At 39.7% G+C, this 25,763-nt stretch overlaps 1 protein-coding gene across 2 annotated transcripts in view; it reads right to left on the bottom strand.

Moving 5' to 3' along the window:
• The window catches only part of PLOD2 (procollagen-lysine,2-oxoglutarate 5-dioxygenase 2), a 95,808-nt gene extending 74,128 nt beyond the window's left edge, over positions 1–21,680 (bottom strand). For both annotated transcript variants that reach the window (XM_025870280.2, XM_025870288.2), the window contains exon 1: positions 21,338–21,680. In XM_025870280.2, coding sequence (XP_025726065.1) covers positions 21,338–21,446 — 109 coding nt within the window. In that variant the 5' untranslated portion in view covers positions 21,447–21,680. The remainder of the gene's footprint in view (positions 1–21,337) is intronic.
• Positions 21,681–25,763: the final 4,083 nt, after the last annotated feature.

Here is a 25,763-nt window from a genome sequence, read left to right as displayed (position 1 = left end):
TTCCATGGTATTTGGTGAAAATTTGTGTTGCTTTGATAATTATTAGAATGGCATGGAAAAAATTCAAAATTCCTTCTGGGGAAAAAAAAATGCACAACCATACACGCACACACCCTACCTAAAAACTCTTCTGCCAAAATAAAACAAGCAGTATTTGAAGAGAGGAGAACCCTCTAGACATAAACTCCATTCTCTTCTTCCTTTAGGATAGTAATTTTGGACCTGGTGTGCGTAATGCAAAAACACCTAAAGATCTTTAAACAAACAAACAAACAAACAAACAACAAAAACTGATGCCCCAACCCACCTCACACCAATTAATCATCAGTATCTCTGGATTATTCTTATTTCCCTTTTCAGAGAGGTAGATCACTGTGGTCAGAGAGAAACCCTCGTTCACCAAAGGAATATCACATAGGCAGGGGCACTTGGAAATTTCAGCCTGTGATAGGAGAAAAGAGTCGCAGCCTCAGCAGAAGTTTATATTCCTGAACTACAGATCTAAACCTTGACTGCCCTCTACCTTTGAGCCCTGCAAATAATCATCAATGGCTTTCATCTTCATTCCTTCAACAAAAAGTTATTGATGGGTCTCTGTGAACTAGGCCCCTGTGTGCTAAATGTTAGAGATAAAAGCAAATACCAGAATTTAAGACAATGTAAACTTTAAGAGCTGTGTTCCCAACTCCTAGTTGACACATAGTAGGCATTCAGTAAATATTCTTGGAAAAATCAATCACTGCCTTCATGGATTTTACAATATAATAGGGAGGGGAGTGGCAGATAGTAACAAGATAATTGCATTACTAAGTATAAGTGGAAATTTTGGTAAATATTAAGAATGAATTCAAAGCAAGAATGAGAGGAGAGATTTTAATAAAGGAAACTGTTTTAAATTGGGGGGTTAGGGAAGAACTCAGGAATTCACACTGAAGCTGAGACCTGGAGGAAAGATGAGTTCAGGTGAAAAAAGGTACTGTTTGTATAGGGAGTGGAATTGAATATAATCTAGCAACTTTGACATCGCAGGGGTCCCCTCTTTAAAAGCCAGCTATTCAGGATTTTTTATTTCTGTTCCTAGAGGGTTAGAGGAGTTGTAACAATGTCTCTTACTATATCATTTACCAAATGTACTGTGGGAAAAGTGATTACCAAGATACAACTTAACACAATAAGAAAACATCCTGTTGAAAGTAACAATAAATAAACCACAACTGCAGCTACTACCTACTATTTAATTTCCTTCATTAAAAGCAACTAATTTTTCTAAACAAATTTTTGTCACCTAAATCAACGTGCATATGGTATTTTCTTTTTCTCTGTAAACAGAAAATTATGCAATCCAACAAGTCTCCTTGTTTGATTCAATTAGCAAAAAAGTTTACCACCAAATTCACTGTCTAGATGTATCAAACTAGTCCCTCCAGACATTTCTTTCTACTGTTTTTTCTCTTCTCTTTGCTTATTCGTTTTCAGTGTCTTTTTCTAGGTTTTATCCCTCCATCTCCTTTCAGAAAACTAACAGTGGCACATATCAGAAGCACTGGGGACCTTTTTCCAACTACAGGGTAAGCTGCATGTGTTATGCAAAGGATAGTCAGTGAAAATACTGCAAAATCCAAACCTCTCCTACTACACTATTAATTTTCCCATTGAACTGAATGGAAAGCAGGCTGAGGGGAGTATTTTCCAGGAACATACATCTCCTTCCTAGTGCTTGCCTTTAAACATATTAAGCATGATAAGTAACAATAACAGCTGAATTCAAATAAAGCTTTTTAATTAATACATTGCATCAAATTACAAGAGAAAAGCACTATCAGCACATTCCAATCTCCGATCAAATCAAACGCACTAATGCCTTGGTGCAACCCACAGCTGACTCAGCCCTGAAGCAGCACTGACTGATCTTACAGTCATGAAACCAGAGCTTCCCCCCATTTGTTCCCATCTTCCTTGTTTTGGTTATATGGTATTTCCATAAACTTAAAAATCTGCTGCAAGCTGCTCTGTAATTTTTTAGCACTTTAACTATCATTTTTGCAGAGTGCTCCCTCCCAAACTCACAGTTCAGTGAATCATAGCAGCTGTTCTGGCCTTCCTCCTAGAGTTTAACACTCTCACTTCGCTTACAAAATTTCTCTTGTAGGGGGTCTGTTTTTCGGTACCAGCACTTTACCAAATAAACATTTGGATAACAGTATTATAGACACAAAACAGACTGTAAATTTCAGTAATGGTGATTATTAAAATAACTGCATAAAATAGTTACCAAAATTCCTCAAGGAAGTTCCAATCCACAAATCTCACAAAAGTGAGAAATAAGAATGGCAGCTAGACTATATTACTGACACAAATTTAGGCAAATTTAAACTTTTTTTCTAGTTTTGAGAAATAATTGACATACATCGTTGTGTATGTTTAAGGTGTGCGGCATGATGGTTTGATTTACATACACAGTACTGTCGTCGCCATCTCCCCCTGGCTTATTGGTGGGGGATATGTATCAACACTCCCGGACAAACTTAAACTTCTAACATGCAGAACTCTGACTCCTCTGTTCTGCTCACATTCCCCATCCAATCTATGTGCAAATTCTAGCAGCACTACAGAATCCAGCCTTACCTGTGAGTGGTCTAAATCTCCGTGAGTGGTCTAAATCTGGGCACCATCATTGCTTCTCTGGACTACCAAAATAGCTTCCAGAAGGATCTCCCTGCATTTATCCCTGCCCACTTCAACCTATTCCTTCCACTGTCCCTAAAATGATACATCTACAACTCTGTCACTGAGGGCTTCAGTGTATAGTTGAGCAGTTGTATTCCACAGTCACCTAGCAAAGGGGCTTGTTCTCAATAAAATTCAAACTTCCTACCATAGTTTCCAAGTCCCTAAGTGATCTGGTCCTGTCATTCTGAGCTCCTCTCCCACCACTAGCCCCTCCCTGCCCCTGCTGCCGGCACATGGGAAAACCTGCTAACCCAGGGACACATCAGGCACATTCTAAGGCATTGGTACTTGTGATTCCTGCTGCCTATAATGTCCTTCTGCCAGCAACAATTCCTCCTTCATGTCTGTCCGTAACCAGTATGAAAAGTCCTCTCTGAAAACAGTACCTAAAATGGCATTGCCAACCTCAGCACTCTTGGCCCTCATCCCATTTTATTTTTCTTTGTGATACTTCTATCTACCTAGTACATCTGTTTACGGTCCTTTCTTACGCCACCAGAATGTATACTTCATTGATACGAAGATGCAACTCACGGAAGAAACAACAGGGACAATAAAATGCTTTTATTTTGACAAGGAAAGAAAGAAATCATTATAAATTTGAGAATCAAACTCTTATTTCCCATAAAAACTAGAAGAAAATCTTTTAAAATTAATGCTACTGAGAATTCCACACAACAGACCATTTGGTACCTGCTGGTAGAGATGACAATCCATATAACCTCTGAAAAGCAAACTGATAATATGCAACAAGAGATAAAACAGTTCATATCCTTTGATTTCAAAATTTTGTTTCTTGGACCTATCTTGTAAAAATGGAAACCAAACACTTTTTCAAGAATATCCCTATAATGTTATTTCTGTTACTACAAAATAGAAAAGAAACCATATATCCAATAATAGAGTAATAGTTATGCAAATTATGGCATAACCCCACAACAGATATCAAAATGTTATTTAAAAATCATGACTTGAACAGTATTTTAAGCCATGAGAAAATACTTACAATGTAGTGTTTTGTGAATATGGTAGAATGTAAAATTATCTCTTTACGCTTTTCGATCTGTGTATGTATCCTGATTTTATAAAGAAAATATGTGAAGAAATGTGAACCAAAAAAGGGAAAAATTATCAAAATGTTTTATATTGTTTACTAATGATAGTGGGATTATGGACAAATTTAATTTATTCTTCTTAAATGTCTTCATTTTCATGTATATGTTTACTTTCATTATAACCAAAATATAATTTTTAAATGAAGTTATACCATCTCCATGAAGTCTGTTGTATCTTAGTTCTTACTGACTCCCACTGGTGCTTCAACATGTCTTAGAAAAGATTTGTCACTTTTTACTAGTTTTCAGAATGATTTTGAGATGAAAAGCATGTTTAGAAAGGGCTAAACTAACTGCTTACTGGGCACATGCCATCAAAAAAAATCCAGATTCACCAAAGATTTTTATCTTCATCAAAATGAAAGCAAAAATTTTTAAGATTTATCATTTTAAACACATGTACTTAAAACCAAAAAGCTAAAATTTCCATGGCAGCATATTAAACCTGTATTAGCACTTATTAATCTAACCCATCCATTTCCAACCTAGTTTTGTTTATTTGTTCATTTTAACATTGAAATGTATGTACTTGTCCTCTGGAGTTGTCAAAAATTATCAAAAATAAACAAAACACATGTAATTAAAAATAAATAAATGCCATGTGTAGTTGGCGAAGAGCTTAGAGCCTAGAGAAGTAAAATGAAGCACTGTATGTCCCAACTCCAATAAATTTGAGGAAGCCCACCATTCTAATTATAATTCAAGACTGTCCTGTAGATTTTGCTCAGCAGAAGTTTCAGCCACAAGCTTATTTTTTTGTTTCTGCAATGGGCAAAGAAACTATAAAAGTTTTTTAAAAATTACATGAAAACCAAACTTTCAAATAAAAATCATTAAATCTGTAATTGTGAAGTATAGTTATGGTGATCCAAAAGTTTTCTCCTGTACTGTTGCTTTCATAAATACTTAAGAAGTGGAGTCAAATTAAATCCTTCCTTCCTAAATAAGCCAGATTTTTTTTCCGGTTATCTCTTGACCTTCTCAAATTCCAGAAACCTTAAAAAAGCTCCAGTTGTTTCATCTCTGAAAAGTGACTTTAGTCAGCTATGTAATTACTGAAGACTAATAGGGTGTTGTGTGAGATGAAACACTAGAAAATAAGATGCATGAATAGCTGAAAGTCAAGTAAACATTATAAAATTGTAATTAGAGATAAATTGCACTACACTGTCCTCCACATTAAGTTATGATCCACTGGCCTAAAAAAAAAAAAAAAAAAAAAAAAAAAGAGAGGGTAAGGGGAGATAAAATCCTAGACTTAGCTGCCTCTATTTTATAGTTTAATTTCATTTTCCTCATGATTTTCTTCAGCAGTTGTTCTTAAAACTTGAGAAAGTATTCAAAGATCTTAGAATTTTATAACAGACCTTCATGTGAGTGAGTAGAGCATAATGTTTTATGTAATGCTGACCCCATACTTGGATCCCCACTGTCAAAAAGACATAAAATTCTGAAATTGAATTGTCAACCTTCAAGAACAATACTGAAAAAAAGTCATACAAAAATAAATGTTAAAGCTATATTCCTCCAACTCCTTTGGAGCCAAACTTCTAGATAAAAATTATGGACCATCTTTCAGATTCACGTCTATGAGATGTAGAAAACAGATGGTCTTCTCCCCTTGACCACTGGCTGTTTCTCCTGGGAAGCATGTTTCAACAAGATGTGGAGTTATCTACATTAGTGTTCTAGTCTTCCATTTTGTGTGGGAAGAGGAAAGGGAGAAAATGAAGGAGACAGGGAGGGAGACAGACAGACAGACATGTGGCAGCGGAAGTAGTGGAATTCTGCTTTCTAAAGTCTAGTCACCAACTTCAGGTGAGTAAGGAGTCAGTGGACACAGCTTCCTGATCCCTGAATTATATTTACGGCAGCATATTCATAACTCAATAGACCTATCCTCCAACTATAATCAAGGTAGTAACTTCCTACTTTGGTCAGCTGCTCTGCTGTCTTAGGTGTCAAGGCTGAAGGCTCAGCCTAAAGCCTGCCCTTCCAGCCTTTCCCACAATTGGGTAAGCCCATATCTACTATTGCTAAATCCCTTTTTGCTCCAAATATCTAAAGTGGCTTCCCTTTTCTGAATGGAACTCTGACAGACATAGGTGCCTACCCCTCTCGGTAGTTGTGACTGAGGTGAGCCATGGGTTATCAGACCCCTCTGTAGGATCCACAAAGAAACTTCCAGAGGCATGCAGTTCTAAGGCATAGCAATTCACAGACTTGGTACCTACAGTAAGAGATACTGTCTCTGTCCTCTTGCAGGTAAATCCAGCTGAGAAAATGAAGTTAATTCACATGAAAAGACTGAGAATAATATATTAAGTACTTAATTAAGTAACAGATTATATATTAGCATGGGGGGGGAGACAAAGAACCAGGAGACACCTTGAATATGTCACTTAATACCTCTAGATACAGTTACTTGGATTAGAGAAGCAGGAGGTAGTAAGGGGAAATATTAAAATCAGTCATCTTTAAGAAAGTTCCCAGTTCTAATAAAATGATTTTTGGAGAATACTGTGATAAGGCGACATCAAAGCTTCATGAATGGGAAAGATGGAGGTCTTAAAAAAGACAAGTGGGATTCTGACAGTGGGAAGGAACTGGAAAAACAGATATGACTTAAGAAAGGTGAAAAAGCATGGTATCTTCACTGGACAGTGAGGAGTCCAGTATGAATATAGAGTGAAAACGGGGAAATAATAAATACACTTGAAAATAGGGAAGGCACTGGAAGCTTCTGAACAGGGCAATGAAATTAGAGATTAGAAGAATTTGGAGCCAGCTAGTTCTTTCTTGTGGGGGCTGTGCTGTGCACTGTAGGATGTTTGAGCAGCATCCCTGGCCTCCACCCACAGAATGCCCGTAGCACCCACCACTCATGACAGTCAAAAATGTCTCCAAATATCTCCTGGGCTGGGGGCAAAATCACTCCTGGTTAAGAGCTACTGGACTCCAGAAAGATTAGTGTGGAAAGATGAGATAAGAGTAATAATTTAACAAGCAATTATAACTATCTCATTCTGTGATGTGTGCCCAGATCAGGAGTTGCACACACACATTAGCGAAGAGGCCAGGTGGGAGCTGTGGTGAACACAGGTACACAAGCACCATCCCAAGGAGAGAACCCTCAGCATTGGCCAGCTGGTGTTGCCATGGGAAGGCAAATCCTTTCTTTCTTCCCCACCTCCCCTTCCAAGAGAAGTAAATTCCAGATTTTTAAGTAAAATTTCCTGATTTTAAAAATATAGGACTTAGTTCAAGTTTTCTGGAAAACAATAAACAGGCTGGGTTTAACCCTCAAGCGATCCAAGATCTGCAGCCTGGACTAAGGTGATGATAGCTTGGAGGGCATTCAGGAGGAGAAATTAATGGATCCTGATCAAACAAACCCACTGTAAAAAGACAGTTTTGAGAAAAGGTGGAAAAGTGAACTTCAATAAGCATTAGATGTCATGAAGGAATTACTACTGACTGTGATAATGGTATTATGTTAAAAAAAGACTCATCTGTTTGAGATATTTAATTACATGTTATATATAGATATGTTTTCCATTATAGATGAAACGAAAAAAGAGAGAAAGTAATGAGTGGAATTCAACACATTTGAATATCAAGAATAAATCAGAGGAATGAGGAAAAGCGACTTCAAAGATTTGAATTTGAGTAAATAAAGAACATCACCAAAGAGACTGCACCACTAAATTTATTATTTATTTCCTTTGGGTTCCCCTGGAAAAAATAGTCTTTAAATCTTAACTCGTTAAAACTTATTTTCTAGAATTTATTGACAGCCTATACTTTTCTCCCATTACCAATCAGAATACGAGAATTAATTCTAACCAACTGAGCCACCCAGGCACGACGAGAATTAATTCTATACAATAATTCTAGGTTCCACTTTAGAATAATGTTAATCAGAATTCTGTTTAAAATAATACTTAGTAGCACTTACTGGGCAATTTCTGTTCCCAGACCCTGTGCTAAGGCTTTTACTGGCATTGTCACATGTAATCCTCAAATCAACCCTAGGTGACAATTATCATTATAAAGAAACTATGATACAGAGATCTTAAGTAACTTGTTCCAAGGATAATCAGCAAATGAGTGGTAGAGAAGAGATTTAAATTCAAGCTGTCTGATCACAAAACCCTATCCCCTTAACCATTACACTGTCTCCCACAGGGCAACTTTCATAATTAGCAGGCAAGCAGTTAATTAGCATCTGGCCTTAAAATAAATCATGTATCCCAGTGAGCCAGGCAAGCCCATTTATACCTTCAATTCACAATTAGTGGTGTCCAACCCCCTTCCTATTTGGTAAACCCTCTTTGGCTATATCTAGAAAGCAAACAACCTCTTCTGTACTGCTTAATGTTTGAAGAGTAAAGTAGCATTTCCCTCAAATTCTTAGTACCATATTCAAAATGAAAGTGGCACCAAGACAGCTTTTCCGATAATTCAAAGCACAACAGACTTGTACCTCAGTTTATCAGAAATACCAAGAGATGTGAGGCACCCTCTGCTACCATGAACATGGCCACGGTTGGCTTCACAGAGTCACAGTACCTATGTTCCTGAACTTCTGCTGATCCCCAAGGCAACCAAATGAAAAGTGAATCCAGTACTGCACACTGCCTCTAGTGCGTGTTCCACTAGGGTTCACGTATGCTGGGCTAGGCTAGGGGCCAGGGCATGGCAAGAACGGCTGAGATATACAACTTATTATGGTTAATATGAAATGCTATACCATCAACTAGCATAATCCAGATAAACAAATTCCTAAGTATGAAAATATGCAAACCATATTGCTGCTTGGTGCATATCCAATTTTACATAAGCAAAATTCCCTTTTGCCAGCATTTGGGGCAGTGGCTTCTAGTTCAGAGTTTTTTTAATTACTTGTCTGAACACATTCAAATCACTTATTTTATAATTTTCTCACATGCTTACATGCAATTTCACCTTCCTTTCTCCACTTACCTTCTACCTTCCACCACCTCTTCACACTGAATAGGATTCACTCTCGAAAGGATTTTCTACAACTCAAATATGCTTGAAGCAAATTCAAGTATGGGCTATTCTGATACTTAAGAAAAATTCATATCTTGCATCTACAAAAAATTAAATCCAGTTACAGAAAAGAAGATGTAACTATCAATTGCAGTCATATCTTAAGTTTGCATGTTTTAAAGTACGCTGCTTAGTTTATCTTTTACCACAACCTGAAAAATCTTACCTCTCTATTCATCCATAAACTGTAGCCCATGATGGCACTGCTGATCCTGGTGCAATAGAGCCATTCCATGACTTGCTATGGAGAAGAGGGGCTTGGCTGTTTAGGGTTTTATACCATATGAAAAAAAAAAAAAAACCTTATGCTTACATTTGTGGGATATAAAAATATCAACCATTTTATATTAAATCATAACATAAAGGTTAGTTTATCAGATTTTAAAATAGATCTTTCTTTAACCTAACCTACTCTACAGGAAAAACATCTGCTAATGCTTACTTGCTTATTCAAAAAAATCACAGTTAATCTCCAAAAACAACAGCAAGCCTAAATGGTTCTGTGATTTTTGGTAATCTTACCCTTGAAAAAGCAACAACTGTATATATTTTCAAAATTAAGCCACCCTCTTCCTCCTCCAATTGTTTTATTTGAACTGTTTCCTTCAATTTACATAAAATTCTTCTGCAAACAGTAGGGGGAAAAGCCAAGAAAAGAGAAAAAGCAGTGGGCACCACCATCTCCTCCAAAGATTGGGTCTAAGATAGTACCACTCACAAGATATGTTCCATTCCAGAGGTGCAAACACATGTAAAATAAGTGTTACTATGACAAAGATCGAGCAGCATATCAAAGAAAATTCCAGATCAAAAGGCATTCCAACTTTCTACTCCATTCTTAAGGCTTAACAGTAATCTCCACGGCTAGAGACACATGCAAACACACAGAGACAGATCCTCACACAAATACTTTTCTCCCATAAACTGATTTTCTTTTTATTTACCATGTTTCTAGTTTACTGAATGCAATCATATTTTAAAGATATTTAGTGGATCTAAAAATTAGGTGATTTGATAACTGTTTCGGGAACAATTTGGAAGAGGGCCTCCAATTTTTAAACAGTACATTTCATTTAAAAAAAACCAAAACTTTTTCTAATTTTAAAGAGTTACCAGCATCATTTTTGTTAACCAGTAGGACTTAAATAGTCAAGACTGAAGCAGAAGAATGTAGTTATTTTTTAAAACAGCTTACAGTATTCAAATGTACTGAAGAGTATACGAATCCTTTCAGAAGACAGAAAATAGCTTCATACAAACACCAGACTATTTTCTTTTCTCACATTAAAGCACTTAGAATATTTTTAAATGTAAATTTAATTCCAGTTATTCTTAGATTTACTTTCTTACCTCCAAATCAAAACTTAATTAAGAAAAAAAGCAGTATCAAGACCTGTCCAAGTCCAACTCCTGAGAGAATAACGAGAATATTAAAGTACAAAACAAGTTTGTATCTATGCTTCCTTTGGCATAACGAATGTCTTAATAGTAAGTTTCCTTCAGGCCTGTTTTCTGACTCCTGCAGCCTTTGTCTCTACTCCACATCCTGACACTTAGAATTCAAGAGACATCAAATAACAGAGCTATAAAGATCATAAATTACAAAGGAAGTCTGGAGAAGCAAGGTAATTGGCTCAAGGTTGGTGAACGGAAAGGTCAGAACTTAGATCAAAGTTTCCTGATGCCCAGATGTCAGTGCTCTTCCCCATAAGCCAGGCTGCTTCACCTTAAAAGCTTCTTTGATTTGTTCAGTTTTATATACGCATTATTCCTTCTGCATGAATCTTAGAATTTCAGTGTGGAGCAGGAACTGAGCCTGGTGTGTTTTTTGTTTGTCTTGTTTCATTTTTCTATTTTTCCTTCACATAAGGCAACACAGAACACAGGCAAGTCACTGAATAAATACTAGAATTAAATTTTGAAATATTAATTGTCATATTCAGAGTATTACACAATGGGAATCATTCTTAGCATACATTTGTATCTAGGAAGTTACAATATGTAAATTACCTCTATAAAAAATGTATTCTGGGAGAACTTTTAAAGTTTAGTTAATTAAATAAACATAGATTTATTAAAGTATGTAGACTCATAAAAGAAAATATAAGTTGCTACTCAAAACTAAGAATTAAAGCAATACCAACAGAGTTATAGGTAAAAAAAAAAAAATGCATAAAAACTTTCACTCACAGAAGAAAACAGACTGCCTAATGGCTAGGGCTATGCTGATATGTTCCATGAAACTTTAGAGATATCAGGTCGCCCTATGTCTACGGAAAACACAGTCATGTTTCTCCTCTACCTACTCACACACAATACTTCTGATACCAGATGTGCAGATTTTTTTCTCACAGTGGCCAAGTTTCCAAGACCTCCTCCTCTGGTTTGACAATTTACCAGAGCAGCCCACAGAACCCAGAAAAACAGTTTACTATTGCAGGTTTACTACAAAGGATATTTTAGAAGATGCAAATGAACAGCCATATGAAGAGATAAATAGGATGAGATCTGAAAGGATCCCAAGTGTCCCCATTGATTTGGGGTACACCACCCTCCTCGCACATATATGCAATCACCAACCCAGAAGCTCTCCAAACCCCACACTTCAGGTCTTTTTTGTAGGCATAATCAATTATTAACTTATTTTCTAACCTCTCCCCCTCTTCAGAAAATGAGGTTTAGGGCTGAAAACTTCAAGTGTTTTTTTGTTTTTTTTTTTTTTAAGATTTATTTATTTTAGAGAGAGCACAGGGGAAGGGTCAGAGGGAGAAGGAGAGAGAGAATCTCAAGCAGACTCCCACCAAGAACAGAGCCCCATGTGGGGCTCGATCTCATGACCCCAGATCACAATGTGAGCCGAAATCAAGAGTCTTAACTGACTGAGCCACCCAGGCACCCCTGAAAGCTTCAAGAGTCTAATCATGGCTTGATCTTTCTGGTGATCAGCCCCCATTCGAGAGCCCATCAAGAGTCACCTCATTAGAAGAAAAGATGCTCTTTTCACCCAGGGAATTCTAAGGGATTTAGTAGTTCTATGACAGGTACTCCTATCACTCAAAAATTACAAGGGTTTTAGAAGCTCTGTGTCAGGAACCAGGGTCAAAGACCAAATATTAGCAGGAACCAGGGGCAGAGACCAAAATACATATTTCTTATTATTTCACAACCTATTAACACTACAGACTTACAAAGTCCGTGATTTTATGGACTCCAACCCTGGAGAAGAAAGAGTTGTCTGTGTAAAAGAACATGGTAAGAAGAAGTAGAAATGGAATTGAAGAATGGAGAAAGAAAAGCTAAGCCAGGACACAGAACCTAGGAACCCCCCAAAATATGCCAGGTATGCAGGTCTCTAACTAAAGTCAGAATACGGTAAGGACTCTGAGTCTCTACTTTGTAAGTCTGTTCATTTCTTTGCTTTGGTGGTTTTCCAGTTTGGAGTTTTGTTTTGTTTTGCCCTTGGTTACCTAGTAAAGTCACTGTTTAAAAAATTCCAACCCTGTTTAAACTAAACTAAGAAGAAAAGGAGAATTGTCCTTCTCTAGATGTGGCTGACAAGAATTTCAGAGGGTCTAGACAAGCAGAGCACTCTGGTCACAGTGGTGGTGCCAGATGGAGGCCAGGAAAGACTTAGCACGGCTAGAGCAGGAGAGGGAGTACCTCTGAAGACAAGGGGCCTCAGAGCTGGCTTGGGCATGACTGGAAAATCCCATCAAAGGACCAGTTTGCTCACTGCATAACAGCTCTGTGAGACTTCCCTAGATGATTGAATTAGGAAGGTCATTTTAGCCTGCCTGCAAAATGTTTGCCAGTTTCTTTTCTCTTTTTTTAAGAAATGATTTAAATTCAATATTTGCTGATTTTTTTTTTTTTTTGATGTTGAAATAGCTGCTGGTCTTTATCATCCTGACAGAACCAGGAAGGAAAGGATTAAATGTTTAAAGAACCGGTCGGAGAATGTATTTAAAATATCTAAAAGTAACTGGCTTCCTTCTTAGCACTGTGTGTAGTACCTGTAAGTAATTAGCACCCTAAGGCACCATGAAAGTTGTGGCTTCAAACCAGTCACTAGTCAATGACAGAGCCTTGCTAATGGGACAATGGCCCTGTGCCGAGACTCTGTGTCCACTGGAATTAAGGGGTATAGCTGGAGTTTCTCCTGAACAATGCCCAGAATCAGGAATCTGAGACTGCCGGGATTGCACATACATCTTCCACTTGCGCTGTGGGGACCGGAGGGTGAAGCTGGGTGGCCTGACGCATATTCAACTTAGTGTACTTGTGTCTGGGACTGACTGCAGATGGTGGTGAAAGAGATAAAAATTGCATGTGCTTGGAAGTTCCTTCAGGCCGTAAGAACCTTTCCTTTGTGATGTCCACAGCATAGAGAAGCAGAACCACATCAGCATTTAAATCAGAGGAAAACCCTCTCTCTTTCTCTTTGGAAGGAACTTTAAAACAGACTAACAGAGGGGCACCTGGGTGGCTCAGATGGTTCAGGGTCTGCCTTCAGCCCAGGTCGTGATCCCAGGGTCCTGGAATGGAACCCCGTATGGGGCTCCTGGCTCAGCGGGGAGCCTGCTTCTCTCTCTCTCTCTCTCTCTCTCTGTATGTCTGTGTCTCAAATGAATAAATAAAATCTTTAAAAAAATAAAAATAAATAAATAAAACAGACTAACAGTAACTAGAAAATAAATAGGAGAATTCCTTCTACACGTTTGAGAATGTAAGCCTAAAGAAAATGCAATAGATGACCAGTAAATGTGATACACACTGGGATGTCTTGTGCACCCAAAATAATGAAAGCAATTATTAAAATCAACATAACAATCAATATAACAAGTGATATTTAGAAACTGACGCATTTTAGAAACTTAAACATATTTGTTAGAGACACTTTTCCTGACCATTGCCCTCATTTAGCCCCTCACTTTAACTGTATGTTCACCAAAACTCTTATTAGTGTTAAAAGTTTTATATATTTGTATACTTGTTATAGAGTATATGTAGAGAATATATTTTTGCATTTTCTTTGAATTGTATTAAAATTAAAATGTGGTGGGCTCTTTTCCCTTCATAGTGAAGACTTTGATTATAAACCCAGTAATTCTCCAGAAATATGAGCCTTCAGCCTAAGCGGAGAAGATACTCAGATGTAGTAGACCCTGCCATTCCATCTTAATAATGACTGGAGTGCTCCCATCACTCAGAAATATGCAAAGAAACTGGCTGATACTCCCTCGTAAGAAGAGTAAAATTCAAAAGAACAGTAAAAGAAAATATTTCAGTGTTGATCTTAAATGAGAGCAAAGACTATCTATCTACTACTTACTGTTTAAAGCTTTTCCCTTGTTAGACAAAATTTAATTCTAAACCTATACAAACTAAACTTTAAACGAAATTTCTTTGTGTTCTCTCTCATTCTCTCTAATAAAATAAATAAAATCTAAAAAAAACCCAAATTTCTTGTAGAAGAGAAATAGTAAAGTATATTTCTTTACTAACAAATTAAGCTTTTTCTCACTTAATCACATCTCCTTTAAGATATAAATTTAAGGAACGCCTGGGTGGCTCAGTCGGTTAAGCATCTGCCTTTGGCTCAGGTCATGATCCCAGGCTCCTAGGATACAGCCCACATCAGGCTCCCTGCTTAGCAGGGGAGCCTGCTTCTCCCTCTCCCTCACCTCCTCCCTCTCCCTCTGCTCCCGCTCCTGTGCTCTCTCTCTCGCTCACTCTGTCTCTCAAATAAATAAATATTTTTTTTAAAAAGATATAAATTTAAGGGAAAAGATATATACGTATTTCAATAGGAATAAAAAGTGATTGTTATTTTCCCAAAACTGCTACAGTATGCTCCTAATACAATTTAAGACCTGAAAAATACTTGAGTCAATTCAGCAACTAAGTATATGAATGCACTACCCTGAATTAGTTTTTTTTTAAAGATTTTATTTACTTATTTGAGAGAGAGAGAATGAGAGATAGACAGCACGAGAGGGAAGAGGGTCAGAGGGTCAGAGGGAGAAGCAGACTCCCTGCCGAGCAGGGAGCCCGACGCGGGTATTGATCCCGGGACTCCAGGATCATGACCTGAGCCGAAGGCAGTCTTTTAACCAACTGAGCCACCCAGGCCCCCCTGAATTAGTTTTTTTAATAAAGAGATTTATATTTAAAAATTAAGTAAAATTATTAACAGAAGTCAATTTCCCACTTTTAACATACAAAAGAAAATATGTAATAGAAATCTTTCCTCTGTGTATAAAAATAACATACCTCCACTCTTTGAATTTTGTTTTAAAATAAAGTTATCCTGGGCACCTGGGTGGCTCAGTTGGTTAAGCGACTGCCTTCAGCTCAGGTCATGATCCTGGAGTCCCTGGATCGAGTCCCACATCGGGCTCCCTGCTCAGCGGGGAGTCTGCTTCTCCCTCTGACCCTTCCCCCTCTTGAGCTCTCTCCCTCAAATAAATAAATAAAATCTTAAAAAAAAGAAAGTTATCCTGAGTGGGAGATGTTGAAAAGTTATTTTTTAATTATAAACAACAGTTTTTGAAGAGGCATTATTTTTAAGATTTTATTTATTTATTTGAGAGAGAGATCAAGAAAGCACAAGCAGGGAGAGCAGCAGAGGGAGAGGAGGAGGGAGAAGCAGGCTCCCCGTTGAGCAGGGAGCCCGATGCGGGGCTTGATCCCAGGACCCTGGGATCATGACCTGAGCAGAAGGCAGACACTTAACTGAATGAGCCACCCAGGCGCCCCTTGAAGGGGCATTCTTATGACATAGTTGATAGGATAGTAATAAATTCTGTACCGCTACACCATCCTAACAGCATTTCCAAACACAGGCTGCAACACATAAGCTTTAAGGTAGTAAGAAGTATGTTGATAACAAATCATAACAGACTGTCTATAATTCTACTATTCAGGGTAACTGTTTCTTGGCTAACTATAATCTCAATAGCTCTAAAAATTAGTTCTGTTATTTAAGTTTAATTTAGTGAGGCAAGCACACCACTGCAAATGCAAACTAGTAAAATGTAGAAGAAAAATATGTCACTTTAAAAGCCACCAATTTCTCAGTTTAGCCTAATTCATAGCAATTGTTGAAGAAAAATAAAAGTACTCACTGATAAATGTGCTAATCATTTCCTCCCAGGAACAGAGCCACAAATTCATAAGCAAGTTTCTAGACCAAATTCTAGAACACCCACAAGCTATGAAGAAGAAACATGCATCTCCTTTCCAATCAGCCGTCAGTGTTTTATTCCTTTTTGATCATGAGTATACTCTTTACATCACAGCACATGTCTAGTTAGTATCAAGTGCCATGTTTAAAAAGATGTAACAGAGGAGCTTTATCTTTGAATTAAAAACACCATAGGAATCACTGGAAAGTCTAAAATGAAAAACAGACTGTTCAAATGCCCGGAATCAGCTGCTACTGTCCAGAATCCTGCTCCTTCCAAGACAGCAGCAGCTCAGCATGAGCCATAGCTTAAATGGGAATGTCATCTCCTAAGGCAAGGATCCACAAAGTTCTTCTGTACAGGGCCAGGTAGTAAGTAATCTATACTTTGCAAGCCACAGTCTTTATGGCAACTATAAGACCCTGCCTTGGAGCACCAAAGTAGCCGCAAACAATATGTAAATAAATAAATGTGGCGGTCGGCCAATAAAACTTTATGGACCCTGACTACTGAATTTCATAGAACTTTCACATGTCACGATACACTATTTTTCATTTGATATTTTTCAACCATTTAAAAATGTAAAAACTATCGTTAACTCACCAGCCATACAAAAACAGATAGCTGTGGCCTGCCAGATTTGGCCCACGGGCCACCATTTGCCACTCTGGGCTAGGGCCCAGTTTTCCTTCAGCCTGTGCCAATCCCTTTCCCCTCCATTTACACAAACCTACAAATATGTGCTTTCCTTTTAGCAAAGCATTCCTTTTACTTCTTTAGGGCTCTGATGTCTAGTCTCTATTTATTTCCCAGAGGTCCCAAAAGTCCAACAGAACAATAAGGAGGTCAGGAAAGACATGGAGCACAGTCTGGAGAAAGGACACAAGCCCCACCTGTGTTGCTTTCCAGCTACATGATCTTCTGTAAGTTACATAACCATTCCAAGGTCTCCACTTCACCATCCATAAAGTTTAAAAAAGAAATAAAAATCATGGTATCCAATCACCTGAGAATATTTCTGAAGGTGTGACTTTATATTGAATAAAGTAAGTAGAGCAGAAAAATAGAACCTGTAGAGAAGAGTTGCCAAACCACACTTCAGAAACAAGGCCTTGCCAGATATTTCATTGATAAATTGCTAGATCATGGTAGTATATGGGTCCCCAGGTAGAGAAAGGAAGTTCAGTGAATTTAGTTAAAATCCTGGGAAAATGAGCATCCAGCAATCTCACTGACTGGATGCCACTTTTCAAAATTCTACATGTGGGCCAGACACTCAACAAATATGAAAGAATATGAGAATCTCTGTGTTAGAACACAGAAGACACTGTGAGGAGCACAAAAATAACTTAGTCCCTCATTTCAAAGAATCTACAATTTATTAAACATAAAAATCCATCATACAAAGCAGGTATGATCTATATACCAACTGCATTAAAATGTTAGAAAGTGAGCCAAACAAAAGATAGTGGGGGGGTTGCCTGGGTGGCTCAGTGGGTTCAGCATCTTTGGACTCTTGATTTCAGCTCAGGGGCGGATCTCAGGGTCCTAAGAGGGTCCTTTGTCATCGTCGTCTGGCTCAACGCTCAGCAGGGAGTCTGCTGAGATTCTTTCTCTCCCTCTCCCTTCCCCTCTGCCACTCGCCCCCCTCAAAGAAATAAATCTTAAAAAAAAAAAAAAGATAGTAAGGGGAAGAATTTCCTAGGAGTTAGATTTAACAATGAATAGAACTTTAAGAACAGACAGACACAGAAATTTCAGAGTACTGTACATGTATGTATCTAGAATTGTAGGGTATGTGGATTATCATTTCTACTAGACTGTTCTCCAAAAATGATGTGCTTCTATCAACAGTTTGCAGGTTCCCATCCTTAGAACAGTTGTTATGAACAGAGTTCATTTTTTAAATGCTTTAGTCAACATGATGGGTAGAAAAGGGTATCTCAATTTAATTTTCATTTCCTATCCTCACATTCTCCATAGGTGTTTCATAGGTCCCTTTTTATATTATGAAATAAAAGGCATAGTCTGCTTAAGCATGATGAGTCGTTCTGTGCGGCTGGAGCCCAGGACACAGAAAGTACAGAGAAGACAGGCCTCGCTCTCTCCTTTCCAGAGGTTTCTCCAGGACCTTGGTCTTTTCCTCTCCACCCCAAAAATTGCCAGTTTGCATCAGCAGATGGGACAAACCTTTCCTTTCCTCCCTGAATGTGCCAGAGTAAATTAAAGAGTTCATATATGAACATGGTTGAAAAATACTGGTCTTGAGAGAAACATCTGAAACCATTTCCTCCATTTTTGCCCAAAACTTGGTTTCTGCCCAATTTAGATCATGGAATAGTCAAGGTACCTTAGAAAACATACAGAAATTTTTATCCAAGCCTGGACACCTGGTTTGTAAATATGAGGCATAAATACATCCACTCTCATCCAGAAGGCAGAAAAGTAGATGAAAGATAAATCAGGGTTTTAATCTGATTTGTGGACACTCATTAGGAGGGTTTTGCCTCAAAAGCCCCCACAGGGATAAAATTTTAAGGGAAAATTCCAATAAATAATTCTAGGAGAAAATAACTGTTTTTAACCAAAATCTTATTTAGATTCTTTCCATGCTAAGAAACAAAATGGCAACCAAATAGGAATGAACACAGTACACAGTAAAACCCTCAGTAGGTATAACTAAAAGTGGTATTCTCAACTCTAGTCAACACACAGCATCAAAGAAAACTAGGAAAAAACATATTCCAAAACTTGATCAATGTGATTCAAATAGCACATTCCCTACTAGAGTGGAAAAATGGAAAATCACTATAAACATTTGCTTTCAAAAAGGAGTTGCTAGTATCATTCCAGTAACACTATAATGCCACATTACCTCAGATACACATCGATTTTTCTAATCCAGGGGTTTTCAACCCTGGGCAATTCTGTCCTTCAGGAGACATTTGGGCATTTTTCATTTTGAGACATTTTTCATTCTCACACATGGAGGAGGGTGCTACTGGTATCTAGTGGGTAGGGGCCAAAGATGTTGCTAAACATAGCACAATGCATGGGACAGCCCCACTCCAATAAATAATTATCTGGCTCAAAATGTCAATTGGGCCAAGAAAGCCTGGTCTAATCTATTTCTTCACGGCTACCTGGGACATGGTGACAAACACAGGTGGATAGAAGGGATAAGTACTTTTCTTAAAGACCTCCTATTAAGTGAAACAAGTTAGAGTTCTAAAGTTCACTTGATAGATGGATAAATAAAATTTCCAATTTAGCAATTTTCGGTTGCAATATTTTAGGGAGAAAATGGGACATAGTACATGACTGGCCGTGTTATTGAGCAGTGTATCATCTATATTTATCAGCTCATCACATTCACCTACACAAAAGTTCATAATCAAACTGGCTACTGCTGACTCCATGTACTACAAATTAATATTTTCCTGCATTTAGGCACTAACTGAATTCTCCATGCCTACCCACCAAGATCGACCAGACCTCAGATTTCAGCAGTGGGTTTTATGTGGTCAGTTTCTGAGGAAAACATTCATATCTAAAATTCCCTTTCCCTTATGTTACAATCCATTAAAACTTTACTGTCCAGCTCTATGAAACTTAAAAGCCAGAGTGGGAAAGCAAGATGATTTTGACTGAAAACCTAAAGGAAGCTACAAAGAGATGCCGTCTATAAAAAAAAGGGGGGGGTTGGTAATGCACTGAAATAAAATATACAGAGCTGAAGAGGTCCCTCTAAAAGTAGCAAAACCCTTCGAGGTTATTTTATTTCCCAGTAAGGTTTCCTTGGGTGTTTCAACAAAGAAAGTCATTTTTCTGGGGACTGTTTTTTTTAATGTCTCCATTTCCAAGTTTGCTGAAGGCATTTACTCGTCTATTTTCTAGGTGTTATACTAAAAGAAAATTTTAAAGTTATGAAAAAACTCAGTTCAAATTTAAAGAAACCACAGTGTTCAGAAATCCATTGTGAAACCAACACATTTATCTAGAAGAAAGAAAAGCATCATGTAACTGACAAAAATCCATCTACACGCTGAAGTTTTTCAAAGCTAACAAAGCAAGTACTGTTTGGCAGGAATGTAGAAAGATGGGCAATTTAGCCCACTGAAGCCTTCTTAAACACTTAAAGATGAAGACAAAACTACTGCTTAGATGGACTAACTGGGTTCTACACCAAATGTCATCTTCTGACTGTAAACCTGAAATAGAAACGTGTCCTTGTGCTTAAAGTTCCAACAGAAAAACGCCCTATTTACTTACCAAAAGCAAAAGGAGAAAATGATCCTAATTTAAAAAAAGAAACAGTACAGCACAAGGACATTTAAGTACGAGATCTAATTCCAGAGTGTTGAGCATGGAGTAAGAGCACAAAAGCGGAAAACTCCAAGGATATATCCTGTGCAGCAAACGGCACTGAAGTATGTTTAGGCAAACATGTGGTGAAACTCTTTAATCTTGGTAAATGTAAGAAGTTTTGTTTTACATGAACTTGGCTGGACTCTTCGCAGCAGTTCCAGCTTCTGAAAACAAGAAATGGCACCAGGCTTAGGAAAAGGGTGGCTAAGGGGACATGTGTGTCCACAGCTTCCCTCCAAATCCCCAAGGAGGAAAGCCACCGCCTGGAGGTATTGGGTAGCCAGGGAGCCTTACTGAAAACAACCAAGGTTTTGAGCTTTGTTTTTGGCAAAAGGTAGGTGTTACCGGCTGCTTCCTGGGGGCGCTGGAAGGAATGTGTCACCATCAATCAGAAAGTACACTGAGCCCCGTGTTTGGGTCACAGAGGGACTACTGCCTCTTCCAACACGAATAAATCATGCCAATTCCAGGAAAGGAGGAGAAAGGAGAGTTGCCCGAAAGGTGTTGGCGCCCAGTGACCTGCAAGACGAAAAGGAAACCCCAGCTTGTGCTGAAGAAAACTTCGTGCGCTCACAGGTTGCGGTGAACTCCCAGAACCCAGGAGGGCGGGGTCTCCCACACTTTCCCCGAGGACCAGCGCCGCCCGAGCGCAGTTCTGGGGAAGAACTCAGCGGTCCTGAGTCACTCACCTCGGTGGTCCTGGCGAAGGACAGGCTCCCACCTACTTACCTCTGCAGTCCTGGGGAGGGACGGGCGCCCCTCCTACTCACCTGGCAAGCCCCGCGCCAAGGGCCGGTGGATGAATGAACTGCCCACCCGGCCGAGCCTCCCGGGACACGGGCAAATCGCGGGAGGGCTCACCTGTGGGGATACTGGAAGGCTTCTCCGAATCTGCACACACGCAGGGATTCCAGAGCTGGAAGACAAGCGCCAGCAGCAACAGCTGCGGCTTCACGGCGCAGCACCCCATCTTCGGCCTCCGGAGAGCCCGCGCCAGCTCCGGCACCCCCACCGCCCAGCAGCGGCGCACTTCTCGCGAGAGCGCGGGGACCCCCGGTTCGCCCGGGGCCGACGACTGCGGGCGGGAGCCGGCGAGCCAAGTGAGCGGAGCGGACCGGCGGCGGGCAGCTGGAGCGGCGGGCGGGAGGGAGAGAGGGAGAGCGGCCGAAATGAGGCCGGCGCGGAGGCGCGGAGGAGCGGGCGCTCCCTGGCGCTGCGGGCAAGTTATAGGCTCCCCGAGGGGGAGGCGACAGGGCGGGCGCGCCCCGGCTATTGGCCGCCAGCTGACCCGCCGCGTCGGTGCGGTCGCCTCCGCTCGCCTTCGCCGGCCCCACGTCTGCGACTGTTTGCTCAACTCCGACCTATTTAAGGAGCTGTCTGCGGCTACGTGTAGAGGCTCACGCAGGGCTTCTGGCTGGAACAGGGGAGCGTGTACTTAACTTTGGGAGTGGGCCTGGGAGAGTGGGGAGGAGCCGCGGGGAGTCTGGCGGGCGGGCGGTGCTCCCCTCCCCTTCTTCTCTGCTGCCTCAGCACCAGAAGCTTCCCAGTAGCCTCAGAGGGTGTGAATTTGCTCTTCTCTGAATTTGGAGACTACTCTCTAATCACAAGTGACTGCAAATCCTCAGCAATCTTCGCTGAAGAGACCTCGCCAGACTCTTGAGTCGTGGAAATGGATCGCCCCCCGCCCCAACCCTTACTCGGGGGGCAAGTTTCTTCACTCCGTAGAAGGAAGGCCCTGCTTTTGTTTTACCCTGTAAACCGAAATTTTTTATTGTCCGGTGAACATTTCTTCCTCTTCTGCCTGTGCCAGGAGAGCCATAGACTCTCTCCAGTAATGGCTTGTAAATCCTGCGGAATTGGAGTCCAGCATGTGTAACCTGGGGCTGTGCCTTACAAGATCTTCCTTCAGTCCACATGGAAAATTACTCCCAGAGTTGTCTGAGCGATCTCTCAGGTACCTGGCACGTCCTCCCCTGCTTCCAGTTTTGACTCATGTCTAAGCAAATGCCCTTTTTCTGTACTACATCTCATCACATTTTAGCTAGCCCAGTATTTAATCTGTTGGGATGAGCAGGGGCAAAAGGTACAAGCGTGACAATTTTGCTTGATATATTTCATGACATGAGCTATCTTATGGGAGAAAAAGAATCAGACTGGTAATACGGTGGCATTCTGTAATCTTCTACCTCATTTTCCTAAAATGAAAAAAAAAATCGAGCCAATACCTTTTCCAACTCTGAGCCTGTGAAGTTAAAACAGAAAATTATTGAAAAAGATATCCCATTATGATCACATTTTGTCTAAAATTAGAATGGTATCTAGATAAGATGAGTAGTAAATGGTCGCATTTAAAACAGGTGGAAAAACCTGCAAAGAAATGTTGCCTGGGTGTGACATTTTAGAAAATCATTTCCTGTGCCCAGAACTAAGCCAGTTGTTACTGTTCTGAAGGTTTGGTCTCGGGATTTTTAAAGGAAAATTGGAGAACATTCAGAGAGGGATAACAAATAATTAAAGAAATGGAAAGTATGACCTGTGAGAAGAATGAAATAGGTTTATTTAGCCTGAAGAAGGAAAAGTTAAGGGATGGATTCCTTAATAACATCCTTCAGCGTGTGGCCAGTGCCACTCCATAAAATTAGGCAGAAAACAAACATCAGTCTTCTGAGCCTGAGGACTCTGAAAGGAATGGCTGGTCTTTTGGCCAAATCTAAGTCTCCAGAATTCCAGAACCTGTCAACTGTACCTGAACTCTGCCAAACTCCTTGAATTGGACTTCTTGCTTCCCTGGTTGTCCAGTATCTTCAAGAATTCACCTGGTCATAGCGTACCTCTCTGCCCTGTCACTCCCCCTTTTGCCTCTATACACACTTACAGCCTCTCCACATCACAAGTATGTATTTCAATTGCAAAGTCCATCAATGCCTGCAGGTTACTAGGAAATTTCTCCTCTTTTGAGAGTCACAAGGTCAGGACTATAAGACTTGTATAAAGCAAGTGTTTCTTTGGGATTTTCACAGAGTCAGGCACATTTATCGCTGTCTAAAAGAGCCCCAATTCTGAAACCAAATCCTTCCTGCCTTCTTATATTTCCAGCTGTCTGTTGAACATTTCTGCTTGGACATTCCATTGGCACAAACCCCAGATGTCTTTAACTCATCAAATCCAGATCCCACTCACAGCTTCTTCATCTCTGTTAATGATACTTCTGCTCTCTAACTCACAGACATTTGCTGCTCTTCTCCCACCCCCGCAACACGCAGAATTCGATTCCAAATCTTGTCATTTTTTCCCTTGACATTTTCTCTCCATCTATTCCTTTCCATTCTCACTGCCACCTCACTAATGCACTCCTGAATATATCCTAACTGTGTTGCCTGAACTGTTTCCTAACTGTAGACCTTTCCTGCCCCCAGTACAATACCACTATATACCACAGCTAGATTCATCGTACTCAGATATTCTTTTGATTACTTTATCCCCAAACTCAAAGATTTCATAAGGAATTTGGAAACATTCTAAATCCCTTCATGTAGAATTCAAATTCCTTTACTATCAAACCTAATCACCTCTCCCTATACCTATATACAACCCATATGGCTTGCTTTATTATGTCCCATTTTTATTTTTATTTTTATTCTCTAGAGTTTGGGTAAAAACCACTGTCTTCATTTGAGTTTTTCCAGGGCCAACCCTAAGCCAAGATTCCAGGATCAAGAGTTTGTTGGAGTTTCAAAGAAAAGGGGTAGTTGAGGGTGAAGTGACACAGGAAAGAGAATTTCGTCGATAATGGGTACATTATTAAATCGACAACCATGATTAAATAAGATATCAATCCCACAAAATTGCTGTCCTTACCCCTCAGAAATATCCTGGCCAAGGGGCAAGAGAACAGGGGTATACATACCCCAACACTCATTAGTCATTAAGAGCTGGGGGGCACTTATTAATTCTCAGGCATTCCAGCCTGCTTATGTTCATAGGCACAGCAGGCTCCCAGTAATGATGCAGCTCTTGGCCATGAGTCAGGTTGACACATTCGGAAATAGTAAAAAGCTTTGAGGAGAAATGAGAGGACCACTAACAGCATCTGCAGCCACCATGCCTCTGTTCATGCTGTCCCTCCATCTAAAAGGCTCCTCTCCAAACCTCTCCTTTCAATGGGCTAACTTTTGTCAGGCTCAGGTGCGGCCTCCTACAGGAAGCCCAACTTTGGCGCCTCATCCTACCTTGGACTGAGTTAGGTATCCCTATTCCAGGCTTTCTAACTCCTTAAACAAAACTCTCTCATTAGTGACTGTTTTATTAAACAGTTTGTTTTTTGAATCCAATTGTTCTTCATCGTTGCACACTAAGTAACTGGCACATAGTTACATGTATTCTTTCATTGATTCATTCATTCATTCACTCAGAAAACACTGACTGTGTACCTACTCTGACTAGGCACTGTCCTAGATGCTAATAAAACAAATATATCAGTGATAAAACAAACATCCCTATGCATTGACTCTTACATAAAGAAAGAGGTAATAAACATATAATGGTAATAAGTGGTAGAGAGAAAATAAATCAGGAATGGTAACTAGGAAGGACCAAGGAGGAGAGGGTATGCGGAAACTTGGAATAGGAAGTCCTAGGAAGGCCTCACTGAAAAGATGATGCTTGAGCAAAGACCTAAAAGTGGTGAGGGAAACAGAGTCATTGTGCTGTATGGGAAAACTGTGTTCTGTGAAGAAGAGACAGGGAGTTTAAAGATTCTGAACCTAGAACATAGCTGGAGTGGTAAAAGAAGGCAAGCTAGCAATGAGCAGGAGTTCAGTGACCATGGCTAAGAGCAGTGAGAGATGTAGCCCCTGAGAAGTGACAAGGAGGGCAAAGGTAAGTGGACATGCAGACAGTGTGAGGTCAGTCATAGAGTTTGGTAACATCTTTGCCCTTAAGGACATTATATTTAAGTGAAATAAGCCACTTACATCTAAAACAATCAAACTCATAGAAACTAAAAATAAAATGGTGGTTGCCAGGGGCTGGGGGGAGGGGGAAAAGGGGCGCTAGCTGCTAATCAGCGGCTGTAAAATTTCAGTTATGCAAGATGAGTATGTTCTAGAGATCTACTGAATAACATTGCATCCATAGATAACAATAATCTCCTGTACATTTAAAAAATCTGTTAGGAGGATCAATCTCATGGTAAGTGTTCTCACCACAAGTGAGAAAAGAGAGAGAGAACACCATCCAGATGGTTGTACACATAGTAATGATGTGGTCTGGTGTAGGGTTTGAGAAG

The sequence above is a fragment of the Callorhinus ursinus genome, unplaced genomic scaffold, assembly GCF_003265705.2.
Source record: "Callorhinus ursinus isolate GAN/ISIS: 27379988/994484 unplaced genomic scaffold, GSC_fseal_2.0 scaffold1, whole genome shotgun sequence".
Classification (NCBI taxonomy): Eukaryota; Metazoa; Chordata; class Mammalia; order Carnivora; family Otariidae; genus Callorhinus; species Callorhinus ursinus.
Note: the sequence above shows the minus strand (reverse complement) of the source record. Positions and strands in the feature narration are given on the sequence as shown.